This window comes from Malurus melanocephalus, unplaced genomic scaffold, assembly GCF_030028575.1.
Source record: "Malurus melanocephalus ecotype Western Australia unplaced genomic scaffold, MMel_1.1 scaffold_85, whole genome shotgun sequence".
NCBI classification, from domain to species: Eukaryota; Metazoa; Chordata; class Aves; order Passeriformes; family Maluridae; genus Malurus; species Malurus melanocephalus.
Genome location: NW_026623317.1, coordinates 943,401 through 967,097, shown reverse-complemented (window position 1 = coordinate 967,097; position 23,697 = coordinate 943,401). Strand labels below are relative to the sequence as shown.

The following is a 23,697-nucleotide window of genomic DNA, read 5'->3' as shown; positions in this document are numbered from 1 at the left end:
TTTCAAATGGAAGCACCCAACAGCCCTGAACAATCTGAYGATATGGACAGTGGTTCTGTGGGATGGTGCAGCAGTTGTTCTTGGGTAGAAATTCCTTCCAACTCCATGGGAAGGTAAGATAAAGGGACACTCTCACAGGTCAAAATGTTGGATCCTCAGGTACYTGGGGCTGGTGTTCAATCAGCCTGAACTGTTCATGGGAATCATGGAATGGTTTGTGTCAGAAGAGACCATAAAAAAAAAAAAAAAGTTATTCCAACCTCCCTGCCATGGACAGGGACACCTTCCACTAAGCCAGAAGCTATGATATCAAAATAAACATTATTATATTATCACTGCAGTAAATGAGGCTCAGTCCATTTAATCAGAGCGTGCATCTCCTTGACTTCTCACCTTTTCAGGCAGGCTTTGGTACAAATGCTGTTTTTACTGTCAGAATTTTGCTGCCATTTGCTGATCCCYGACCAGAATTTTGGGAAACTTGTAACTATCAATAATTCAGGCAAAGAAAGTTTTACTTCTTGCTGTAGCTATCTATTTATCTGCAGTTTAAAGAGAGAGAATTGAGGCCTAATGGCCACTAACTATGCCCTGATGGTAGCTGTTTAATGAGGATAGATGAGGAGTGCTGTGTCAGCTGAGAAAGCTGCAATAAAGTCCCAGTAAGCAAGCAGGCTGCCTCTTCCATCTTCTGTCACAAGATCCATTTTTATACTCTCTCCATGACCTAGATCTTCACATCCTCCAGCCTCTCCCTCCTTTCACTGAATGCCCTTTTGTGTTTCTGAACACTTTGTTTCCCCTCCAAGTGCGCTGTTTTATATTTTCCTGTCTTCAAGGAAAGTAAGCAGTGCCCTCCTTTGCCACTGGCTTCATTACACATGAAGCTCTGCCACATTATCATTTGCCTCCTTAAGAGATCACTCACTTTTCAACCCTTCTCTAATTGTGTTCTTGCCATGCTCTGAAAAGGCTCGACCCAGATGCATTTCCTGAGCTCCCTTCCTTGCCTTTACCTCGCAGAGGTTTTCACAATTCTCCCTTTTTAACTAATTTTCTGCTTGGTATGGTTTGCTCTTTGAAAATATGAACATAATGCCAAGCCAGGCAAGTAGAAAACACCAAAGCCATTGGGGTCAACACTCAGTATTGTGGCATGCTACGTCAGGGAGATGTGGTGGGACCTATTCTCCCTTTGAGTTAATAATAAAAATTATATTCATTTGATTGGAGCCTTATTTTCCAACAGTCTTTGTGGGACAGTTTGAGAATCCCCAGACATGAGCATGGGTGGGAGTGGGATGGAGACAGGAAAGAAATTTTCCTGCCCTGTGAAAGATGCTCAGGRACAACCAGCTCTATCTGTGGTTTTTCTGGAGCAGCTAACCTGGAAAAGTGCAGAGAGAAAAGGGAGCTTGTTCTGTGCTTTCCATCACTAACTGTAAGGGGATAAATCCTGTGAGCAAAACAGGTGCCACAGAAGCCATACCTATTTCAAGCATGGCAGAAGAAACACTGCTATGCACTCCTGTATGCTTGATTTGTGCAGGACCATGGCACTTCATGATTTTTGGGATGTGAAAATTACAAAAATAATTTTCAGATTATTTCTATAGCACAACAGAGTCTCAAGAAGTAGATATTAACACTTAATTTAATTTCCTAGCATAAAACACTGTTTCATCTTTTTTTCCCAAGCACTCCCCACTGCTTTTAGCCTCTTCCTTCTGTCACAGCTTGAAGAAATTGTGGTGGCCCGGCTACTTGCGCTGCTGAACCAGTTTCCAAACTCTTGAATCCCTAACAAAGGTCCATTTTCCCAATATGACACTCCTCACAGGCAACAAACAACAGGAGTTTATATTACATCCTCCTGCTAGAAGCACTCCAAAGCCACTTTGGGATGAATAGTTTCCATAAAGAGAATGAAAGCAGATCTTTGGCTCCTGCAAACTGATTTAACACATGTGAAACTGATAGTGCTGATCTGCATAAGCTGAGAATATGAACCAGCGTGTCTTCCTCTGTGTTACAAAAAAAAGTTGGTTGCCATAATGAAACAACTCATGATTGCGCTAATATTTTGTCAAAGTCCTCTTAAAACTCCTGCTGTGCTTTCACACCAGTTTTTCCTGCAGCTCCCAGCAGAAAAAATTGCATAGACCGTTTGATATGCCACTCTTCATTGTAATTTCAATGCTTGCTATTAGCTCTTAACCCCCTATGTTAGTGCACCAGTGATGTGGTTCATGAATTGTTCATAAAAGGCCAAACATATATTTATTATGTTGACATCTACACTTCCCTTTGCTTTCTAGAGCTTGCCAGATGGTCTGTGCTGAAGGGCYTTGAGTAGGGTCCTGTCACTGATCCCCTCAAGGTCAATGGAACATTTTTTCTGCTCAGTAACAGTAGAATTGTTCTAAAATTATGTGCACACATTGTGTTACAGAGAACCAAATAATGCTGTCATGAGCTCACACAACTTGCACAGCAGCTGCAGGCATCTCCACCAACCAAGCTTTCCTCGACATGAAATACATTCAGGATATGACATAGCTCAGGAGCCTGGTGGGAAATGGAACCACCAGAATGAGTGGGGAGAATCTTGAGGCTTGTCTTGACTCTGCCAGCTGAGGATGAGCTAAGGTCACCTTGGAAAGGGTCCTTATCCCAGGCCGCACAAACATTCTCCTTTATCAAAAGTGAATTAAGATCACACTTCGYCCCAAGAGATAGCACCCATCTGTACCTTGAGGGTGGAATGTGAAATTCCCTCATAAATTTGAACTCCAATAATATGGAGGATGGCCAAAGAAGGTTTCAACAGATGTGCACAACTTTTATAGTAAAGGATTTTCAGAAGAAAGAGGATGATRGTCAGAAAACAACATTATTTCTCCATCACACTTGGTATTTTCATTATTTGCAATTATTTTAGGGCAGAGATTAATGGTGAAAATATTCTAATTTGGAAAAAAAGGCCAAACTCATGCAAATTGAGACAAGATGACAATACCTCACAGGATGGGTAAGGTTGGAAAGGACCACTGGAGGCAATCTGGTCCAAATCCCCTGCTCAAGCAGGATTCCCTAGAGCATTGTACTCAGGGCTGTGTCCGGGGAAGAAGACTCCAATCTCATTTGACAAAGAGTGCCTAAAAAAATTACACCCTACCAGAGCTTGTGAATTTCCTAAACTTTGTTTCCAAGACTTGCTAAGTTTTTTTTTCTCAGAGATGGTTTAATCCATAGAAGCAGACAGAACTGGAGAAGTTACAGATGAAACAGTCACAGAGGGATCCCAAAAAAGGTGTGCCTTGGCCCTGAGACAGCAGGGATGATGACCAGAGGATCCTCCCTGCCCAGATGGACACTGGTGAGGATTGTGGTCTTCTGACACCCCATGGTACCAGCAGTTTGGAGGGAAAAGGAGACCAGAGGCAGGAAAGTACGGACATCTCAGAGGTGAAGAACCTCCTGCTCTTGCCTCATGCTGTGACTGAAACCCAACATCCCCAGATTTGCTCCCCAACTCTTCGTCATCCCACGCCTGTGAGGTGACCCCACCAAAGCACAGCAGGACTGTGGTGATGGGAGGCAAACCTCAGGAAAGAGCTGGCAGGAAGGGAGAACTGTGGAAGGCTGGCTAAGCTGAGAAGGGTCACGTAGACATTTTACAGCTGGGTGAGATGAAGGAATGCAGGTGTCGCGCTCAGATAGAATAATTGCTGAAATTGTGTGAACCATCCTTCTGAGGCGATGGGAAGGCAATGCAAGGACATCATGTTTTTAAGCCTCTGGAAACTCCCTACGARGTACTTGTATTAGTTAGCCTTGGGAAAAAGTAGAAGTAGATAARGGAAATTTGGCAAATTAATCATTAAAGATGGAKTTGACGTGTAAGAYGTGGACCTATGAAATACATGTATTACAGAATATGTATGAGCTAATTATGTTATAAAACTTARACATTGTTTACAATAAATGGAAGTTCACTTATAACTCATATTGAGTGGTCRGAATCTTCCCTTCGCCGACAGAGAACTGTCCTGAGATACTGCACCAGCAAGCTGGAATCTTGACAGCTCACAGACACTTCCAAAGGAGCTTCAGCTCAGGCCTTTCACAAAAATGTGGAGCTGGAGACCAGCAGCTTACACATCACGATAAAAATCAGTGAGTGACAATGTCAGCACTTTTGCAAACTGTTGTCAAAAGCTGGGGTTCTGAATATATTGAAGTGAGAGAGAGAGACAGAGAGGGGAGAAAGAAAATGATCTTCATCACATTTGAGATCTTTGGAGCAGATTTACGTAACGTGAAGCAACAGCTGTCAAAACAGCAGCCAGAGGGGTGAAGAAATTGTGGTGAGTTGGTTCCACTGAGGCAGTCCATCCCACAAAGCTTCAGAAGGGAAGACACTAACTTATCCATCCTGCCTGAGCACCACTGGCTTCTCTAGGAGGTGAGATTTAATTTCCATGAGGTTGGGGAAGGTGGTGAGCTGCTTGTCTCTTTGAGGAGGAAGAGGATGAAATCTGGCATTGCTGTGGAGGAACGCATACATGTTGAGGCTGACTGCTCCTAGCAGCAGCTTGGAAAAGAAACGTGAAAAGAAACGTGAAACGTGTGCCATTGCCACAGCATGGGGCCCTGCTGAATGGAAAATACCCCTTGGCTTATAGCCCTTGCTCTGTGATGCTCAGAGGGGACAGAGCTGGCTCCTGCCACCCCCCTGTCCACAGCCCAGCCCCTGGGACAGTCTTCCCTGCCTTCCCTGATCTGGACAGGGATGCTCCATGTGCTCCTGGAGTGGAGATCCCACCTGGGCAGTGAGCTCTGCCCTGCTGCTGCCCGAGGACACAATCTGGGCTGGAGCTGTTTCTGTCCTTTTAGTGATAAGCACAGCACTGAAGTGTGAATCCCCCTTTTGCCCGTGAGGCTCGTGGCACAGTCCATTTTTAACTTGTAAGGATATTCTGGGAAAAGTTAAAAAAAAAAAAAAAAAAAAAAAAAAAAAAAAAAAAAAAAAAGGGAAAAAAATAAAGGAAAAAGACCAGAACCAAAGCATGTTTTTCTCCATTACCATAAAGAGGGCTTGTGAATGCATGGTATTAGTATCCCAAAAGCTATTAAACTCCTCAGTGATGGGAAACAGATGGAAAATAAGACAAAAGAATTCACAACTCATGTTAGACTGAATTGAATTCCTTTAATTTCACACAATGAATAACATATGAATAGGATTAACTTTTTTTTTTCTTTTTTTTTTTTTTAGTTAAGTGCTCTATACTGTGCTAACCTGATTTGGTAGCGAAAAGACTGAGCTTTGTTTTAGAAAAAAATGTTTAAAAACCAACATCTAAGATCATGAAGGAGCATGACATTAAAGCATGCCAGATGTATCTAAGCCTCAAAGAACATCAAGTCCATATCCATTTTTAAATGTACAAAAATGCTTCATGAATAAAAACTGTTACAAAAAGAACATTTCAAACAATGTACAAGTTTTTTTCTTGCCTCTATATTCAATAAAATACAAATACATTTTTTTTGCTCTAAAATATGTTTACATACAATCAAAGTAGAACATGCAAATTACACTTTAAAAAAGGCTTTTAAAAACCACTTATGAATACAAACTAAAAATTAGCCAGCACGACTTATAGAACAATCTTGTGCCCCATTCGTTTGATTTTTTAATTTTTTTGAAATACAGTATATACATATTTAACACTTCATGTGCATTTATTATTTAAGAAATAGCTTAAAAAAATAAAGAAAAAGAAAAGTAAAACAAACCAACATGGGATTGAACTGCTTCCCCATGTTGTCCAATTGGCAGCTCTTTTCATGTTTTTATATTTTTTTCTTTTTCTTTTTTTTTCTATGTAGTGTTTTATGCAACCTAGGCAGGCATCTTAAGGAGATCTCCAATAGGTGTCCTTTGTTCAAATGTGCTTCTAATTATCTCAGAATTTCTGCACCCCAGTTTTTGAATGATATGGAAAGAAGAGGCATTACAAGGGCATGATGTTTATTTTTCCAATTCAGAAAACCATCCTGGTTTTGCTTTTTAGACTTTTTTTTTCCTTTTTATTTTTTTTTTTGTTTGTTTTGTTTTGTTTCCCTTTTCTCTGTACTTTTTTGGTAGTTCTTATTCTTCAGGATGCTCCTTAGATGTGCTTAAGTGCAGTCCTGAATCAGGGCCTGTGAAAATAAGAGTTAGGGAAATCCTTGTGCTTGGTACAGTGATTTCTGTTTATTTGGCGCATTATTGTAGTGCTCAAAAGCCCTGGTGATGAACCAGAACCTCATTGCACCAGATGCTACCCAAAAAATCACAAGCAGAATATTCTATGTTCCACAGCGTAGCTGCCAGATGCAAATAGGCCATGCTGTAGGATACCTGGATAGCTGATGACTATTTTCACCTCTTCTTAATTTATTATTTTCCATATTTTTGTTGTTTTTTTCCTTTTATTTTTTTTTTTTTAAAGTTATCCAAAAACATGAAAGGTGCTTCACAGAAAATTTAATATTGAAGGGCTCAAGAAACTGGCAGCATGAAGGTCTTGGAGACACAAGTGGTAACGGTTTTGTTTTTTTTTTTTTTTTTTCCTCTCTCCCTGAATATTTATCCCCATTTCTGGTTTTACACTGGATTGAGGAATATTAGACCCACAGAGTGGATGCAAACCCGTGGCCTCATTTCATATGGCTCACAGCCACGTGATATTGTTTTGTGTTTTTACTGAAGCATGCTCAGATGTGTGCTAATATGTGACACAGCAGAGGTGTTTGAAAGGTTTTTTTTGGTCTTAGTAAGCAAAAGGGCTTTCACCCCCATTTTATGCAGTATTTGGAAATGTGTGGAGAGAATCTAGAGAGTTCCTCAGTAAATCTTCCTCGTGGTAAGGGGAAAAAAAATCAAAAAGCTCATTACTKGAATACTGTTGGGTAATAAACTGCAGGAGTGGGATTTTAGCCTTAAGCCCTAAAACTAAATCCTTTATGATCTGCATGTAGTACATCGCCTTATAATATTATTCTGTCAGCAACTTGCTTATCATCTTTATAGACTATGCAACATGCAGAACACAAATTCTGAGTGCCATCTAACAGTATTTTCACTCTGCTTTTTATGACACTAACAAGCTACTCTCTCTGTCAGCCCAGGAGCAGCTGCACGAGGGTGTTGTGAGGACAAACAGCCAAGGCTGCACCACAGCACCACGCTCCACCAGCACCTTCTTGCCACGAAAAACAAACTTTGAGCTTCTGGGTAGAGCCCATCCTCTGCTGACATCTTTCAGCTACCAAGTCTTGAACTTAAGTTTCTCTAGGACAAATAGGACCTCTTCATGTTTTTGCCCAGTGAAGGGTCTGTGGGGTYGTTCCCTCCAAGTGGATGCTCTCCTTAAATGCTGTGCCTCTAGCAGCTTTTTTGGATAGCAATTTTTGGAAGGATAAGAGCATTCTTTTCCCAAAGCTCAGGACCATGGCAGGCAGCAACCACTCAATTATCCTTCCCTGGGGCAGTTGTATCCCGGTGTGTCCAGAAAGGTCCAGCCCAAATCCAGCCCTTTTGGGCACTCTGACTCTCTTGAAGCCACGATGGGGATTCAGTGACAGAATCTGTTGCCTTCAGACCTTTTCTTCACTCGCTACACATTGAAATGTCTTTCAATGCTAGCAAAGACATCACTGGAGATAAAACTAAGGATAAGTTGTTGTCTGGCTTAATTTCAGCTACCTGGAATACCAAACTCACAATCTTTTTCTACCATTTTAAGTGACTGTCACCTACTTGYAGGTCCAAAGGAGATTGGAAAACATTTATAAATTAACTAAACCTCAATCCAATGCTTTTTTAAGGAAGAAGAGAGGAGTTCAATGAGGTTTAGGGGTTTTTTTTTCTGCAGGCCTACAACTTCAGTCAGTAACACTGTGCTAATTCAAGAGAGCTGAAAAGCAAAATTGGTTTTAACAGAACGAGCAACCAGCCAATTTATTTCTAAGCTGCATTAATTGGAAAACAAAAAGCACAAATAGGTATGATGAATGATGCAAAACAAATCGGAAACAAAATTCTGCGATCCCTCTTATCAGWTTTAAGGAGCTAGGATCTCAAAATTTGTTCCAGTCTTAAAAAATAAAAAAGAAAATACATCCCCTCGTCCAGATCCCCGATGCAATCCTATCCCCATATGCATTCAGTTTTAATAAGCTAAGGTGCTATCACAGAAGAAAAATCAGTCTCTAAAAAATAACGAGTTGTATGTTTACAGTGTTCCTCTAACACCATAGTCTTGATATGATTTTTGTAAATAAATAACAGAATAGAAACACAACATTTTTTTGTGGGGACTTTTTCATTGAGTTTGTTGTTTTGTTTTGTTTTTTTTTGGTGGGGTTTTCTTGTAGTTCTTCAGGTTGGTTTTTGTTTGTTTCATTTTGTTTCATTTTTTTAGTGTCGTGCTATATGAAGCTTCCTTGGCAATATACCAATTCAAGATTTCTCGAGAAAGGGAATAGCATTTGGCTTGTGAACCATTAARTAATTCCAATCCCCCCTCCCTTGCTGGAATCTTCCCTCTCTGTTCCCATTTTAATATCCATCTTGCCATGCTAGGTGTTGTTGCACYGCAGGATTTTAAAAGAAAGGAAATAAAGTTGAAAGTACCTATTTCAAATTCCAAATTTCAACAATTGACTTATTTTTTAAAAGCATTGACACTGCAATGGAACAGCTTTTTGTTCAGTCTTTGTTTTAGCTAAATATTTTAATTGGGCTGTGGAAATGGAACTTGGTATTTTACCCAAGTCAAATCAATGGCTAACGGACAACTCGAATGAGAAATGTACAATTTGAACTGACCATTTAAAGAGACGATTTGTCACACACAGTTTGCATCCATGCAGACTGAGAGCTTTATAATTACATTATGTACAAAAAAAAAATTATTTTTTAGTTTATTAAGGCAACCACAACTTGGAGAACATGTCCAAAGTGGCATTAATACAATTGCAGTGGTGATACCCTTTGAACATTTTTTATTTCTATTTTCAGATAAGAACACTTATTCCTTTTCTTTTTTTTTTTTCTCAGAAATAATTGCCAAGAAGGGATCTATTATCCATAGGGTTTGTTCTATAGTTTTTTAAAACAATCTACTTTATCTATTTTCTTTAAAAGATAATATCAAGGCATTGCTACCCAATGCAAATTATTAATATTCTGGTTTTCCCGTCAATTTCACTGGGAATTGCAGATGGTAAAAACTTGGTAGGTTTGGGCCCTGTTTTTTATTCTATTTTTTTTTTCTGTCCTATTTTTTTTCTTTTATCTTTTTTATGTTCTTTTTTTTGGTGATTTTTTTTCCATGTTTACTATAACTATTCCCCAGAAGTGTCTTGCTGTTCTCTACTCATATGTACCGAGCATCAAAACAACTTGGCTGATGGATGACCCCTTTTTCACATGCCATTGCCAAGTTGCTTCATATAAACGTGCTATCGTAACCGAATATCCGTGTATGCCGTATTTTAAATGCTGTGATATTCCATCTTTTCTTGGGATAGCACTCGGAATGAGTGTGCACGCATGTAAGGCTCTAATTTTCTATTGCCTATATTGCAGCTAGTTGTAGCTAGGCAAGTAAATGAGAAAAAAATATATAATTCTAGTAGGAGCCAGGCATTTTGGCTTATGCTGTCCCAAAGCCTGGTAGGTATATAAAACTGGAAAAAAAAAAAATCAAACAGATTATAACCAATATCACAGTTGAGAAAATTACATTATTTTTTGTTGGTTTTTTTTCTTCTTTGTTTCTTTGTTTATTTCTTTGTTTCTTTGTTTGCTTGTTTGTTTCCTTTTTTTTTTCTTTTTTTTTGTTTTTTTTCAGTGATTTATGCTGTGGTAAAGTTACTCTTAGTTTCACCTGGCCCACCAAACAGAATCAGAGTCGAGCATGCACCCTTAGTGATAACGTTCAGATCTCCACGAGGATGACTTTCCGCCTCTGGGTACGGTATGAGAACAGCAATGCTGAGATTCAGATTAGTTTTTTGAGACTCGGCAGAGTCCGTGCTTTATCCAGCTTTGACACACATCCTCCTCCCCTGTATCCCCCACTTTTCCCGCGCCTTTCCCCCCCTCTTTTCTTGGGGGGTGGGTTGGGTCAAAGCGATGAAGAGGAAAGATGCGAGCCCCAGCTGGCAGAGCTCTCTGCAATGAGTTCTGGCTGCTGGAGGGACAGGTCAGTCTGGTGCTGCCAAAGGGGTGAGGCGGACTGGGCACCTCCCGTCCCCCAGTCCTGGCGTGCCCCGCTGTGGGCACACAGCATCTGACATTGAGGTGCACTGGCCTTAGGCAAGGCCTTCACTTTCGCTCCCTCTGCCTTTCCGGTGCCGCTTCACTTTCACRTCCTCCTCTTCCTCCTGTGTGGACTTGTTTTTCCTTTTTCCGACCCGGGGTGCCCGGGGTAGAGGGAGAGGCAGTGGAGGGGGTGGAGGAGGCAGAGGAGGCGGCAGGGCTGTCGTCTCTCGAGCCATGTGTATGACAGCCTCGATGGTGGCCATGATTGTATCTTGAGTGGCTGCTTGCTCCAATATTAAAGGGTTGAGTGTTGGTCTCTGACCTCTTTTGCTCGGAAGGTCAACGCATTTTTCCAGAACGGGCATTTGGTCTCTGGAGTCCTCGTCGAAGGAAGGGGGTTGCTTCCGAGGACGCCCCCTCCTCTTCTTCACGAAGTTATTGCCTGTCTTTGATTGTCTCTGCAGCCGCTTGGCTTTCAGGATCTTGTTCACGTGATCCARGTTCTTCTTTGTGGACAGGATCTTGGTGTAGTTGCACATCTTGCGCACCTCGCACTGGATTGCTTCAATTTCGCGGCGCTTGAACCTTTTCTTCAGTGGTGAGCTGGCTGTTGGGAGACAAGGAGAGAAACAAGGGTAGGTCAAAAACAGTGCTTGGACACTCTTCCTTGACCCCTTCAGCATTGTGAAGAGCTGATGAAAACATAACTTTCACATAAGCAGAGTTCAGAGATTTCTCTCGGTCTTTTCCCGCTTCTAAAGAAACAAAACTTTTGCTACAGCAGTGTGTAAGCATGGATTTGCTTCATTCTCATTTTTCAGCCTCCAGTAGGAGGAAAGGAAGCTTAGCATAGCTACCATATTGGCCCAYCTTAACTATTAAACCTTCTGTACCCCAAAGATATAATCCTGATGTCTTCAATTCAGCCTTTAATTCTCGTCATGAATGCCAGTCAGTATGAAAAGTGTTTGTTACTGAAACCAGTGCGTAGAGACAAGATGTGTGGGTCACTTCATCTGTGGCAAATTCATTACCCCTGCCTGGGTTTCTGTACTATCATGTCTGCAGATACCAGCTAAAACTACTCAGTCATAAAATTGACTTTAATGGTCCCCAAAGTAAGCTTACTCCTGGTTCAGATCACTTACTTGAGATCTGAACGAGGTCCAAAGTAGTTAAGTCTCTTGCCAAGGTCAYGTTGTGAGTCATTGTCAGAGCTGGAAAGAGTACCCAGAATTTCTTGGCTCCTGGTCCTTTGCTTAGGACACGAGACCTTGCTTGTTTTGCCTAAATTGTCTCATTGTCCTTTACTGAACATGGCATCTGTTCAGAGTTTGGGATTTGCACACAGATTAGAAGTAACTACCCCTTTGTGAGGSAAGCAGAATGTATTAATTCTGCTGTTGCAATAACTGGTGCTCCCTTTCACTCCTAACAYACCCGTTCTGCGCTGCTGGGAAAGAAATGATGGAGCTCAGAATTYCTTTTCGTCAAAGAATAAAACATCCCACTAAATTAACCTCAGCCCACATCTACTCGCAAACTTAATTTACACCTGACTGTCAAGCAGTCATTTGGGTTGGAAACCCTTGAAGTTTCCCGAGCAGGCAAGATTTTGAGAAAGGTTCATTTGGGGGTTATCTCTGCCTCCATGGCTAACAGCCTAATCTTGAAGCAGTAGTTTAAATAAAATCRCTATTGTAGCGTTTTCTGCAGATAACCAGGAGCTGTCAAGTGGTAGAATCTCCTCTTGCTTGCTATGGGCTGTGACAGATTCAGCATACAAACYTCATTCGCTGGCCTCCCCTCTTAGACAGCATAAATTATTGGCTCTTATACCACCATGTTGCTTGGATTCAGAGAAGAGCTTGCATAAACAAACCCAAGTTACAATGTAAGAAGTAGGAGTGAGTCATAAACAAAACACAGACATATGCTCTCTTATAAATAAAGACCTGGGATGGCCAACTTCCCAAAGTCTGGTTTTCATTAATTACAAAACAAAATACATTTTCCATATGTAACCCGCTCCCCACACCAAAAAGAAAAATAAAACCCATTTGCAGTTTGTGGTTCACAAAGGACAAAAGAAAAAAAGGAATGCAGTCATTTTGGTACCAAAGGAAAAGAGAAAGGAAATGAAATATCCAAGTTGCTCAGGAGAAGCTAATTAGTTGCACAAAATTCCTCCCAAGTAGGTCACCCCTAAAAACTGTGGATTTAAGWTCCCTAAAGGCAAGTGGCAGCAAGCTATTTCCCAGAAATTTGATCAAAAAAGGTTAAGTCTCTGTCATGGAAAATGATTATTCTCATCTGTCCTCACTGGTGATTGACATAAGTAGTCCCAATAACTTCAGCCTTAAGCATTAAAATCCTTTGAGTACCTCCCATTTCCTGAGAGTAGCTTCAGGTCAGAAGATCTAAAAATTCAAACATTTGGCATACTCTTCAAATTCACTGTCCACCTCTTGCCTTTTATTGCTATTGACAGGGCACATTTTAAAGGTGGTTTATGGTGGTTTTTTTTGTTGTTTGTTTTTTTTTTTTTTTTTTTTTTTTTTTTTTTTTTATTCCCATATTTGTGGTGTTTTTTTCCCCCCAGAAAGTTAAGCAAAAAATTTTTCAGTAGGTGATGGGCAATGAAAAATTGAGCAGAAATACAGGAAAGCTTGCAAAGGTATCATGATGATACSAAGAGATTTGGCTTTACTCTCGATTTTCATTGGAAAGAAAGTAAGCCAAGGAATAGRGAAAAAATAAAAAATTGAAATAAAGCATTAGCCAAGTACCTGCAAAGATTTTATGCCTTTACTGAGATTTATCTGTAGCCAATTCTGCAGATTGGTCTGTACAGCTGGTAGAGGACAACCTCAGCTCCTAAATTCTAAAATGGGAACCCAACATGATTCAAGAAGATTTTGCACATCCCTTTGATGCTTGACACTGGAAAAGAATAACACAGCACTCCTGCCATCCTGAAAGGYAGTGAGGGTCTCAGGCACCCAAGAGATAACTCAGGCTGAGTGTTCTGCTCAGGACACTGATGGGGAGTAGACCCTACCCAAGGGGGAGGAAAGGCTGGGACCCGATTTCTGCCTGATTGCCCAGTTCCCCAAAATTAACTGATGTGCAGTTATGGGTAAATCTATGAGCTGAACACTACTTTTAGTGTCTGCCTTCATGTTTAGACACCTTTTCTGCCTTTATTAAACTTTCTGATTGCCCAATTCCCCAAAATTAACTGATGTGCAGTTATGGGTAAATCTATGAGCTGAACACTACTTTTAGTGTCTTCCTTCATGTTTAGACACCTTTTCTGCCTTTATTAAATTTTGCAAGCTCACAAGTCTATTMATTTTTGAGCTGAAACTCATGTTCTCATTCAGAAAAAAACTACTTCAGTGTTGTTCCATGCTGGCTTACTGCACTGATTTTTCCTTTGTAAATACTTTGGGGTGTTTATGGCTTTCTCAGGGAGCTGGTTAGAAACTTCTAATAATTSTTTTGCTTTCTTCCTAGCAAGTTCTGAGCTTGCAGGCTCTAGAATGCATTTGAGTAGTTACACAGTCTGCAGTAGTCAGAATGCAAGTATTGAATAAGTACATATGCTTTCAAATCAGGCATTTTAAATGAGATATTAGGAAACCCAACATTATTTTGACTACTGAATGTCAGGGACATCTGATTCTGCATTTGGTGTAGGAAGACTACAAGGAAAGAGTCTGATGGGTCTGCAGGGGAAGTTTTGATGAGGTGCACATACGAAAAAATGTCAAGGAGATCTGCCAAAGTAAACTACAATTGAAGTGAGAGCCATTAGGTGTAATCAACTCATCTGGAAGCTCTCGGTGAGCAATCTTTGATATAAAATATTTTCCTATATTGCCATGTGATATACTGCTCTGCTGAAAGCCAAAGATAAGTATTAATCTTTTCCATTTTGTCCAGACAGACCCTGCCCAATCCTGAACCAAGGTGTTGGTTTTAGTTTTCTGGGGTTTTTTTCCTGTTCCTGCACATATTTTGCTGTTTGCACACAGGAATCTTGCTTTGGGAGGAGGACTTGATCTATTTTGATCTTGATCTGTTTGGAGGAATTCTTTTAGAGGGAGTTAAAGAGGATGTGGGGAATAGTGACTTTATGTCTGTATGCAGGCATATGAAAAAGGAAATTATGTTCCCATTAAGGGGAAACCTTCATGTGGCAGCCTCTGGGCACCAGGGCAGCACAGGGGGACAATTTTTTACCTGGGAATATTTATCTCCCTCCACCTTCCCACATGGCTGCCTCCATGAAGGCAAAATCCTSCCTAAAATGAAGAAAAACTAGAAATACACAATGCAGCACAAGCTTTTATACTTTTGCTTCATCCTTTCCCTGCTCTCCATACAACTTCATCTAGCTGCCCCAAAACAAGCAAGAGCAAACATTAGTCCTAAACCCCATTTTAAATTTTTACACATTTAAAATAAGACACGTGGAGGTTTGTTGTCTCTCCCCTGCCCAGGGTACCCAGGGGCAGTGAGGCTCAGCCTCACAAATTGAAATGGCTGCAGGCGTGCCGGGAGGCAATGTAGGAATGGTACGATGCTTCTGAACCAAAGAGAGACATTTCCACAAAAAAATATGTATTTCCAAGGTTAGTTTAGAGGAGCTGAAYGACCCAAGCAAGCACAGTGATGATAAACGAGGAGGTGAGCCCAGGGGTSTTCTACACTGATCCCCTAAATTTATTCTGGGTGGCTCTGTTATGTCTGAAGTTCTCAAATCCTTCTTGCTTCCTGTCATTCTCCATCCCTTTKGAGGTGCCTGAGGCCACTTGCAAGGACATGGCATGAAGGAGGCTCCTCAAAACTGGGCTCAATTTGTTGACTTGGTTTAAATGGAGGAGTTTTCAAAATTTCCTATTAATTAAAGGAAACCCACAGCACTGTCCTGTTCTCCCATTAACACAGTTTCTTTCAGTTTCAGCTAAATTATTTCAACATCTGGGCTACAGATAAACCAACAATTTAATTAGACTTCTGAAAATGGAAAGAATGAACCATGCAGTCAAGCATACACTTTCATCTTGAAAYGGATCATAAAATATTTGTGTGCTTTCACTCTCTGCTGCTTTAAAAATCTGTCCTTGGTTTGTGTACAGGAAAGTGTTAAAGACTAAACAGACAATCCTGATTTTCTAATATAAAAACCTATCTTCGTAGAGGCTACTTTGCAGCATGAAACCATTGTTTTCGTATTTGTTCAGGAAGTGAGAGTGAAATAAAAAAAAGTGCATTAAATAACACTTTCTATTGAATGATTAAATATGCAATAATTCTGTAAATCAGTGATACAAATATGTTTATTGTGAATGTGGCATCAGAAGTTTGACAAGACTATGAAACTCCTAATGGCTGCATGCAGGGTAATGAACTGTGGATTCCCCATTTGCTGAAAATTTAGACAAAATGCAAGATTAACTTCTCTATCCATGCCCAAGAAAAGGCATGATAATGCCTGAATGACTTGGCTCAATTTCCAAGGGTATAAAGATATCACCTTTCTGATCTGATTCAAAATAGAAGCACAAAATATAATTTGATAGAAAAGCATGCTATTCTGACTTATTTATTCTGGTATTTTAAATCACTGCTCATTGCCCCAGACAATTTTTGCATTTTGCATTATGCTAAAATCACTGAAGTATGCAGCAAGAAACCTCATCTGCTCCTCAGCTATTCGCTGTGTCTCCGGTTTGTTCATGCTACAGGGATGGGAGCATTTAAAAGAAATGAACAGTGGGGCTGAGAAAGGATCCCAAGAGTCTCCTGCTAGACCATCCAGCCTGGTGCTGCTCATYGTTGCATGAGTGGTGGTATGCAAATGAAATAGATTTGATATGCCAAGACACACAACCACGGCAAGAAAGCATCAGAGATATTACAGCCTGATCATCTCATGAGATATGAGGGTTTGCAGGTTCTTCTCCAATCAGGAACAGGGATTATGTGCATGAACTGTGTGGATCCAGAAGGAATAAGAGAGGGGAGAAACAGAGGGGATGGAGGGAAAACAGCTTTACCTGCTTCAGATGTTGCTGATGATGAAGGTAGGAGAGATAATACTGGACTTGGCATTGCAACACTGTCAACAGCTGCTGGTTTCCTTCTGGTCATCACRTTACAGGCAGAACTTTCCATTTTACCATGAAGTGAAGTCTGGTCTGCTTTTAAGTGGGGACCTGCAATTCCTGGGGAAGGAAACAAAATTTGRATGAGTATGAGTAATGTAACATGTCTGGGGAATGTCTGAAAAAACGAGAAGTCAGTTGCTGTTCTTGCTACATTGGTAGATTTCCATATTTCCTTGTGGATATAGCACAGTCTTGATACTAGCAAGGGTCATAATTTTTATTCATTTTTTTTATAATTTTCCTGAATGATCTACCATCACTGCTCTCAATAAACAATGGCAAACCAACAAAATAATTCCACTTAACTACTTTTTCTTCTGAAAAACACCCTCATGCATGTTCAAAGACGGACATCCTTTGTAACTCTATTTATTTGGAATGCCTGTGTATCATTTCCTGTGTAGTTTATTCTCCACACATTGTTACACACTTCTCCACTATAAACACCTGACTTAGTGGGTGTTTCATCTGAGTAAGGAGCAGGCATCAGGAACAACCTCAATATGCAATTCCCATCTAAAGCACATTACATTTATTTTTCAGGAATTCCCATCCTAATTAAATTTGCCTTGCAGCTCATCAAAGGGTAGTGAGTTAAGAAAGAAAAAAAAAAAAAAGAAAGAGCTTTTTGTCATATATCCTTCTACATACAGTTTACAATGCAGAATAAATGAGCGGTAGAAAAATGCCAAAGCAGTCAAATATTCTAGAAAAATAAAAGTTATACACTTATGTCTCCCTCCCCTAACAGTGCTTTCCAAACTCTTTTATAGTTTGTAACTATTTTGTTTGCTTGAAAATATGTGAAATTTAAACTGCTGGCATTGAAATTTKAAAACATCTCCCAGTCTCTGTGATKTAGGGYTTCAACATGATTAGTGTGGTTATTCATTAATTAGAGGTAATAATTCATAAATTCCTTCTTTTTTCAGATCTCAACCTGCACATGAGCCTTGGATGAAATGCATTGCCAAAAATGTCAAAAAAACAGCAACTAAATTACATGAAGATTCAAACAATCACAGAGCAGCAGAGATTGGAAAGCTCCTTTTGAGATCACCTCTCCACTCCACCCTGCTCAAACAGGTGAGCCAGAGTGGAATATCCGGACCACACCAGGTTAACCCAGACCACATCTGCTCAGATCAGAATTTCTCCAAGGAGGGAGACTCCACAATCTCTCTCTCCAAAACCTGTTCATCCTCTCAGGAAAACCGTGCTGCTCAGAAATAACCTGAGTTTCAGCTTGTGYCCATTGACCCTTGTACTGTCACACAGCACCTCTGTCTTCCCATCAGACAATTCCATAYGTGGAAAAAATCCCCKGGACYTTCTCTTCTCCAGGCTGAATATTCCATCTCTCTGAGTCTTTCCTCATAAGAAATATCCCAGATCCTTAATAATCTTTGTGGCCTCCCATTGTACTTTCTGCCATATGTTCCTGTTCTTCTGGCATGCCAATACTCCTCTGAGTTCTGAAATTACACTGATTTGTTGAGGGTGTTCTCTRTCCCCTCACCTTCTCATTAACTAACCTGTTAATCATTTTTAGCCCYTGTTTTGAGCTCTGGGGGGCTGAACCCAGCACCTGTGCTGACTGGTCTCTATCTGGGCTTTGTGCTTCTCACCATGACCCTCTGAGCCCAGCCAGTTTTCCAGTTTCACAGAGTATTCATTATTGATTTATTCATTAAACACATATACGTATTTCTTCATTTTGTCTATGAGAGGTTGACAGAACACAAAGCCAGAACTTTTGCTAAAGTCAATCTAAGAGACATCAGGTTGGTGAGGCATGAGTTCCCCTTCACAGATCTGCAATAACTACTCCTGATCACCTTTTCCTCCTTCATATGTATGGAAATACTCTTCAGAATTATTTACTCCAGCAGATTCTAGGGACTGAGGTGGGACTGAGCAGCTTTGCTGCTTCCTTGCTTCTTCTTCTTGCCTTTATTGGACTGACATTTGCTCTCTTCTAGTCCTCAGAGCCCTCTCCTGATCGCTCCAACCTTTCAAAAACATCAAGGAGAAGCCTCACCATGATGCCACCCAGATCCCTCAGCACTTTTGGGCACATTCTGCCAAGTCACATCAATTTATTCATGTCCAGTTTGCTTAATCATTCCCTAATCAGGTCTTCCTCCAACATTAAGTTCTCTTTTCACACAAATCTCCTGGGCCCAGGATTCTCAAAGGTCAGTCTTTAGAGATCAAGGCAAAGAAGACAATCAGTCTTCTGCTGATCTTTTTCAGCCAGGGTCCTTGTTTCTTTTAGCAAGAGACCCATATTTTCCACATGATATTTTTGGCTGTTTGATTTGCCTTTCAAAACATTTCTTGTCGATCTTCTGCCCCAGATTCAACTCCAGGTAGACTTTGTCTTTGTAAGCCCATCCCTGCATACTTGTGCATCGTAGCTCTGTTCCCTGGGTCACTTGTTTCCACCTCTCTTTTGCTTCCTTTTTGTATCTGAAATTGCTCAGGAGCTCCTTGGCTGATCGTGAAAATCTCCTGGCACCTTTGCTTGCTTTGATTTGCCACTCAGATCTGGTTTTGTGCATCTGCACAACATTGCAGACCCAGAACAGCAGCAAAGCTCCCTGCACAGCAGAGCAGCTCAGCAGCTCAGCCTTCATCTCCTGCAGCACTGAGCCCCCTCTGCCCACTCTGACTGCACCAGGACAGCACCTCGAGGGGCTTGAGCACTTCCCACAAGGGCTGTGACACCCACAATCATGGAATCACTGGCCTRGGAAAGGCTCTGAGATCAAGTTCCACTGTTCCCCCACCATTAACCCACGTTCCCGAGTGTCACATCCATGTGGCTTTTAAATCCCTGCAGGGTTGGGAATTCCAACACTTCCCTGGGCTGGACAACCCTTTCTGTGAAGAAATTTTTGCACATATCCAATCTAAAACCTCCCCTGGCCCAGCCTGAGGCCGTTCCCTCTCCTCCTGTCCCTGTTCCCTGGAGCAGAGCCCGACCCCCCCGGCTGYCCCCTCCTGTCAGGGAGTTGTGCAGAGCCACAAGGTCCCCCCGGAGCCTCCTTTGCTCCAGGCTGAGCCCCTTTCCCAGCTCCCTCAGCCGCTCCTGGGGCTCCAGACCCTTCCCCAGACTTTTGTGTTTGTTGTCTGGGCTCAGCCTCTTCAGACACCAGCCACAAATTTTTTTTTCATTTTCCATTTGGAGATGCTGTGAACAGTCCCTGTGAGCCTTTTTCCCATGAAATGAGAAGTATCAGGAGATCTGTAGGCTGCCTAAGAAACTGTGGAAGAGATGTCTATCAGATTCAGACACAGAAATGCTACAGTGAGACAAGTCTGAAAAGCAGGACTACAGAATGGGTCAGCTTGGGATAGGAGCCCTGATGAAACCATGACTTAGCATGAATTTGTGGATTTAAGGGAGGCAAAAATGGCCAGAAATAGTCAAAAGTGAGACAGTGTTACAGGACACAGCTTGGTGGAGATGCACAGAGCAGTCTCTGCCTATTAGACCACACATCTTTCCAGAGTCTCATATCGAGTATTAAGCATCTCAAATTGTATCCATTAAATTTCAATCTCTCTCTGCTCGGCTTCTCCAGTGCAAACGAGAACAATAATATCCCCCTCATCTCAAGAGTAAGCCCGTGAAAATAAAATTATCAACATTCATGAAACATTCATCTATTCATTCCAAGGCTCAGAAAATGTGGAATAAATGAGACATGATGTCACGCACTGAATAGCAAAAGGAAAACCCAGCTCCCAAATAGCTGTTCATTAGGTGAGCTCTATACCTTGAATAAAGCAGTGTCCCATAGAATAAGKGAGGTATTTGACTAGGTAATTACCCTTTGGAACTGTGTGTATGCACACCTGAGGTTTTGCCACTCCATGGTGCTTGAGTTTGTGCCTTAACATTATTTATTCACAAGTTGGTGGGCGCTAGAGAAATGTGCCCGTGTGGGTGCGTGTGTCAATGCACATACACATACATGCACGTGCGTGTGGTACATAATAATGCTAACAACCTCATAAATTCAACATCTGGCTCTAATTAAACTGAAGGGCCTGTATAAAGAGCCGTATGAAAACATGCAGCTGTAACCTGTTGACCTCTATTGATAAAAAAAAAAAAAAAAAAAAAAAAAAAAAAAAAAAAAAAACAAAAAAAAAAAAAAAAAAAAAAAAAAAAAAAGAAAAAAGCCGGCGAAGCGGTTTTTCAACATATCAAGGGACAGTCATTCATTTTTTTTTTTTTTCAAAGGTAATCCCCCACAAACCACTTATCCTCTCAAATCTCTACCTGCACACAGTGTTTGCATTAGGGACCTTGATTTATGGATCCCCACTCCTGGGATGGAGAGGCCAACTTCCTGTTGCCGTGGTTACTCAGATCTTGGTTCAAGGTTAAACTACTCCCAAATCAAAATCAGTGGCAGGCACAGCATCTAACAGCCGGGTTATTGACTACCCTAGGATGCTTAAAGGTCAAAGACCAAAGTGCTGCTTACTGCCTTTGGGGTGAGTCAATATTTTCAATATTTTTATTCTGTTTCTTCTGAAGAAGTAGTTGCTGCTCAATTACCACCTATCTGGGTTTAGCAAGGTCATACAAATCATGGAGGAAAATCCTCCCCCTACAGAAGGCACACAAATGTAATGAATTACTTCAAAGCCTACATGGCCCAATTGCAGCTCATCACCAGTGAATCATGGGTTCAGACATCTGTCTCTTGTTTCAGGAGCTTGGTTTCTTCAGCCTGCGCCCCTCACCTCACTGAAAGTCTCATCTAAATTGAGGAAGAGGAGTAATTTATGGATCTGGAGCAGTCAGTAAGGGAGGACCATCAGTTTTCTTTCACGGATCCCAGAATGCACTCATAACTGTTGGAAACACACAGAGGTGCAGCAATTTGCTCACAAGGTTTTGATGYAAACACTGCTGCAGTGCAAGATCTGTCCTGCAGTGGATGGACCTGCTGGTGTGSTTTCATCACATTTCACTGGACTYTGTCTTCTCATTTGGAGTGCTCTGTCCAGAAGGCTTTAGGTAAGAGAAGACCCTAGTGCAACCTTCTGTGAATCAGGTGAAAATAAATCATTTGCAACACCTTCACAGAGAAGGAAGTATGAGTTTAAAATTCACACACTCATTCATTAATTATATGTTTTTTATATATTTWAAATATTTAAATATTTATATATTTATATATATTTTATCCTTTGCCACTGCCCTGGATGGTCTGGGGGCTGGAGCAYCTYTGCTATGGAGACAGGCTGGGAAGGGATGAGAGATGTTCAGAATGAAAAGAAGGCTCTGGGGAGATCTCAGAGCCCTTCCAGTTCTTGAAGGAAGCTTAAAAAAAGCTGAARAGTGACTTTTTGCACAGCCAGAGACAGATAGGACAAAGGAGAACTGATTTAAATTAAGGGGGGGTTAGATGTTACGAAGAAATCATTCCCTGGGAGGGTGGGGAKGCCCTGGCACAGGGTGCCTAGAGCAGCTGTGGCTGCCCCTGGATSCCTGGCAGTGTCCAAAGCCAGGTTGAACAGGGCTTGGAGCAACCTGGGACAGTGGAAGATGTCCYTGCCCATGGCAGGAGAGTTGAAATAAGATGATATTTAATGTCCATTCCAGTCCAAACCATTCCACGATTCCATGGTGTACACTCATGGCCTGATTCAGATGTTATTTATCACCTATCTATCAATCTTTGTGCATTTCATCCACATTAAAGCCCTTTTTATCCCATGAAAAACCTCTGCCTTAACTCCCCTGAGTCCTGCAGATAGCACAGACAATGATACCTGCACATGAGARTGAGCAATGGGCAGCAAAGCACGGAGGAAATCAATCATTGTGTACATAATGAGAAAGGGCAAGGGGAAAGGACAGCTTCAAAAGCAGAGGYAGAGCTTTTCAAGAGCCTAAAACAATGATGGCATGATTAAAAAGAAATAATCACCATAATCATAAGTAAAACAGTGATTCAGGAGAAGCACGATTCTAGTCCAGGGCAAACAGGCAGAAAGCTTGTGTGGGAGGGAAGAAAACACTKACATGAAAGTGGCCTTTCCTTCAAGATTTATGGCATTCTCCATTCACTGGCTAGGCAACTTATGAGCGCTAACTGATATTAATACATTAATTTTAAAGACCTTGTAATTATTGTTATTAAGTGCTAACTTTCCATGTGGTCCAACTGCATTGTGCTGGGATCTGTAGAAATGGATTAATTTACTTGCTTTACTTTAAATCATGATAGCCCTGCTTATTGCATTCATCTGTTTCCTCTCATCATGTTCTTCCACAGAAAGACTCTTGGACAACGTGCACCTTTTCTTCTTTAATTTGTGTACAGAATCTAGCACGACGTGCTCCCAAGCTGGAACTCCAAGTGCCAGTCCAAAAGGGATAATAAATGTTAATTTGCCATTGGAAAACAGAGAAAATCAGCTGATGAAAATTGATCTCAGTGAATCTTCTGCTAGGCAGGATTTTTCTTTAGAGAGCTCATTGGTTTGGATTTGTATTCCCCACAGATTTYTGCAAATCCACAGCTATACTTAAATTGTTTATGCTTCTGACCATTGCTATTGGAAAACTCTTACGGATTTTTTTTTTCTCCCAATGTCTCTGCACAATGAAGCTATGCAACACAGCTGTACAGGAAAGCACATCTAAACATGCAGTTAGTCAAAGTATTTACATTTTGATAACTCTTCAGTTTGGAATAAAGAACCAGAAGAAATCTCATATCTGGGGGAATCTTTTCTTAAGGCTGGTTTGAAATAAATCAGTCAAAAGTTTGGCATTGCATCATATTCCAGAAGGGAGAACTGAATTGCTATGTGATAAATGTAGTTAAGGAAAGTAATTATTCTTCTTAAAGTAATATTATTACCTTTCTAACTTATGGAAGTMATTTCCCTGGCTTCTATTTGACGTGTATTATCATTTAAAATAACTGTACTTTCAATGTACAGCACAGCTTTATGACTCTAAGTCCTTTTATCTTCCTCCCTTTTCCACCRCCACCACATTAAAAACTTCAAATTCCACCTTTTCTAAGAGGGATTTTCTTTTCAGAAAGAAATTCTGAATTCACATTGCAGAATGTGTGCCCCTGAATAAAACCAAGTTCCTTTGGAATTATGATACAAAAAATTACTCTTATTGCCAACAGGCAAAAATTTAGGAGA

General features: G+C 41.0%; 1 protein-coding gene across 2 annotated transcripts in view; it reads right to left on the bottom strand.

Moving 5' to 3' along the window:
• Positions 1–5,103: 5,103 nt before the first annotated feature.
• SETBP1 (SET binding protein 1) overlaps positions 5,104–23,697 on the bottom strand; it is a 268,835-nt gene continuing 250,241 nt past the window's right edge. For both annotated transcript variants that reach the window (XM_057367784.1, XM_057367785.1), the window contains 2 exons: positions 16,393–16,560; positions 5,104–10,931 (listed from right to left, as the gene is read on the bottom strand). In XM_057367784.1, coding sequence (XP_057223767.1) covers positions 10,375–10,931; positions 16,393–16,560 — 725 coding nt within the window. In that variant the 3' untranslated portion in view covers positions 5,104–10,374. The remainder of the gene's footprint in view (positions 10,932–16,392; positions 16,561–23,697) is intronic.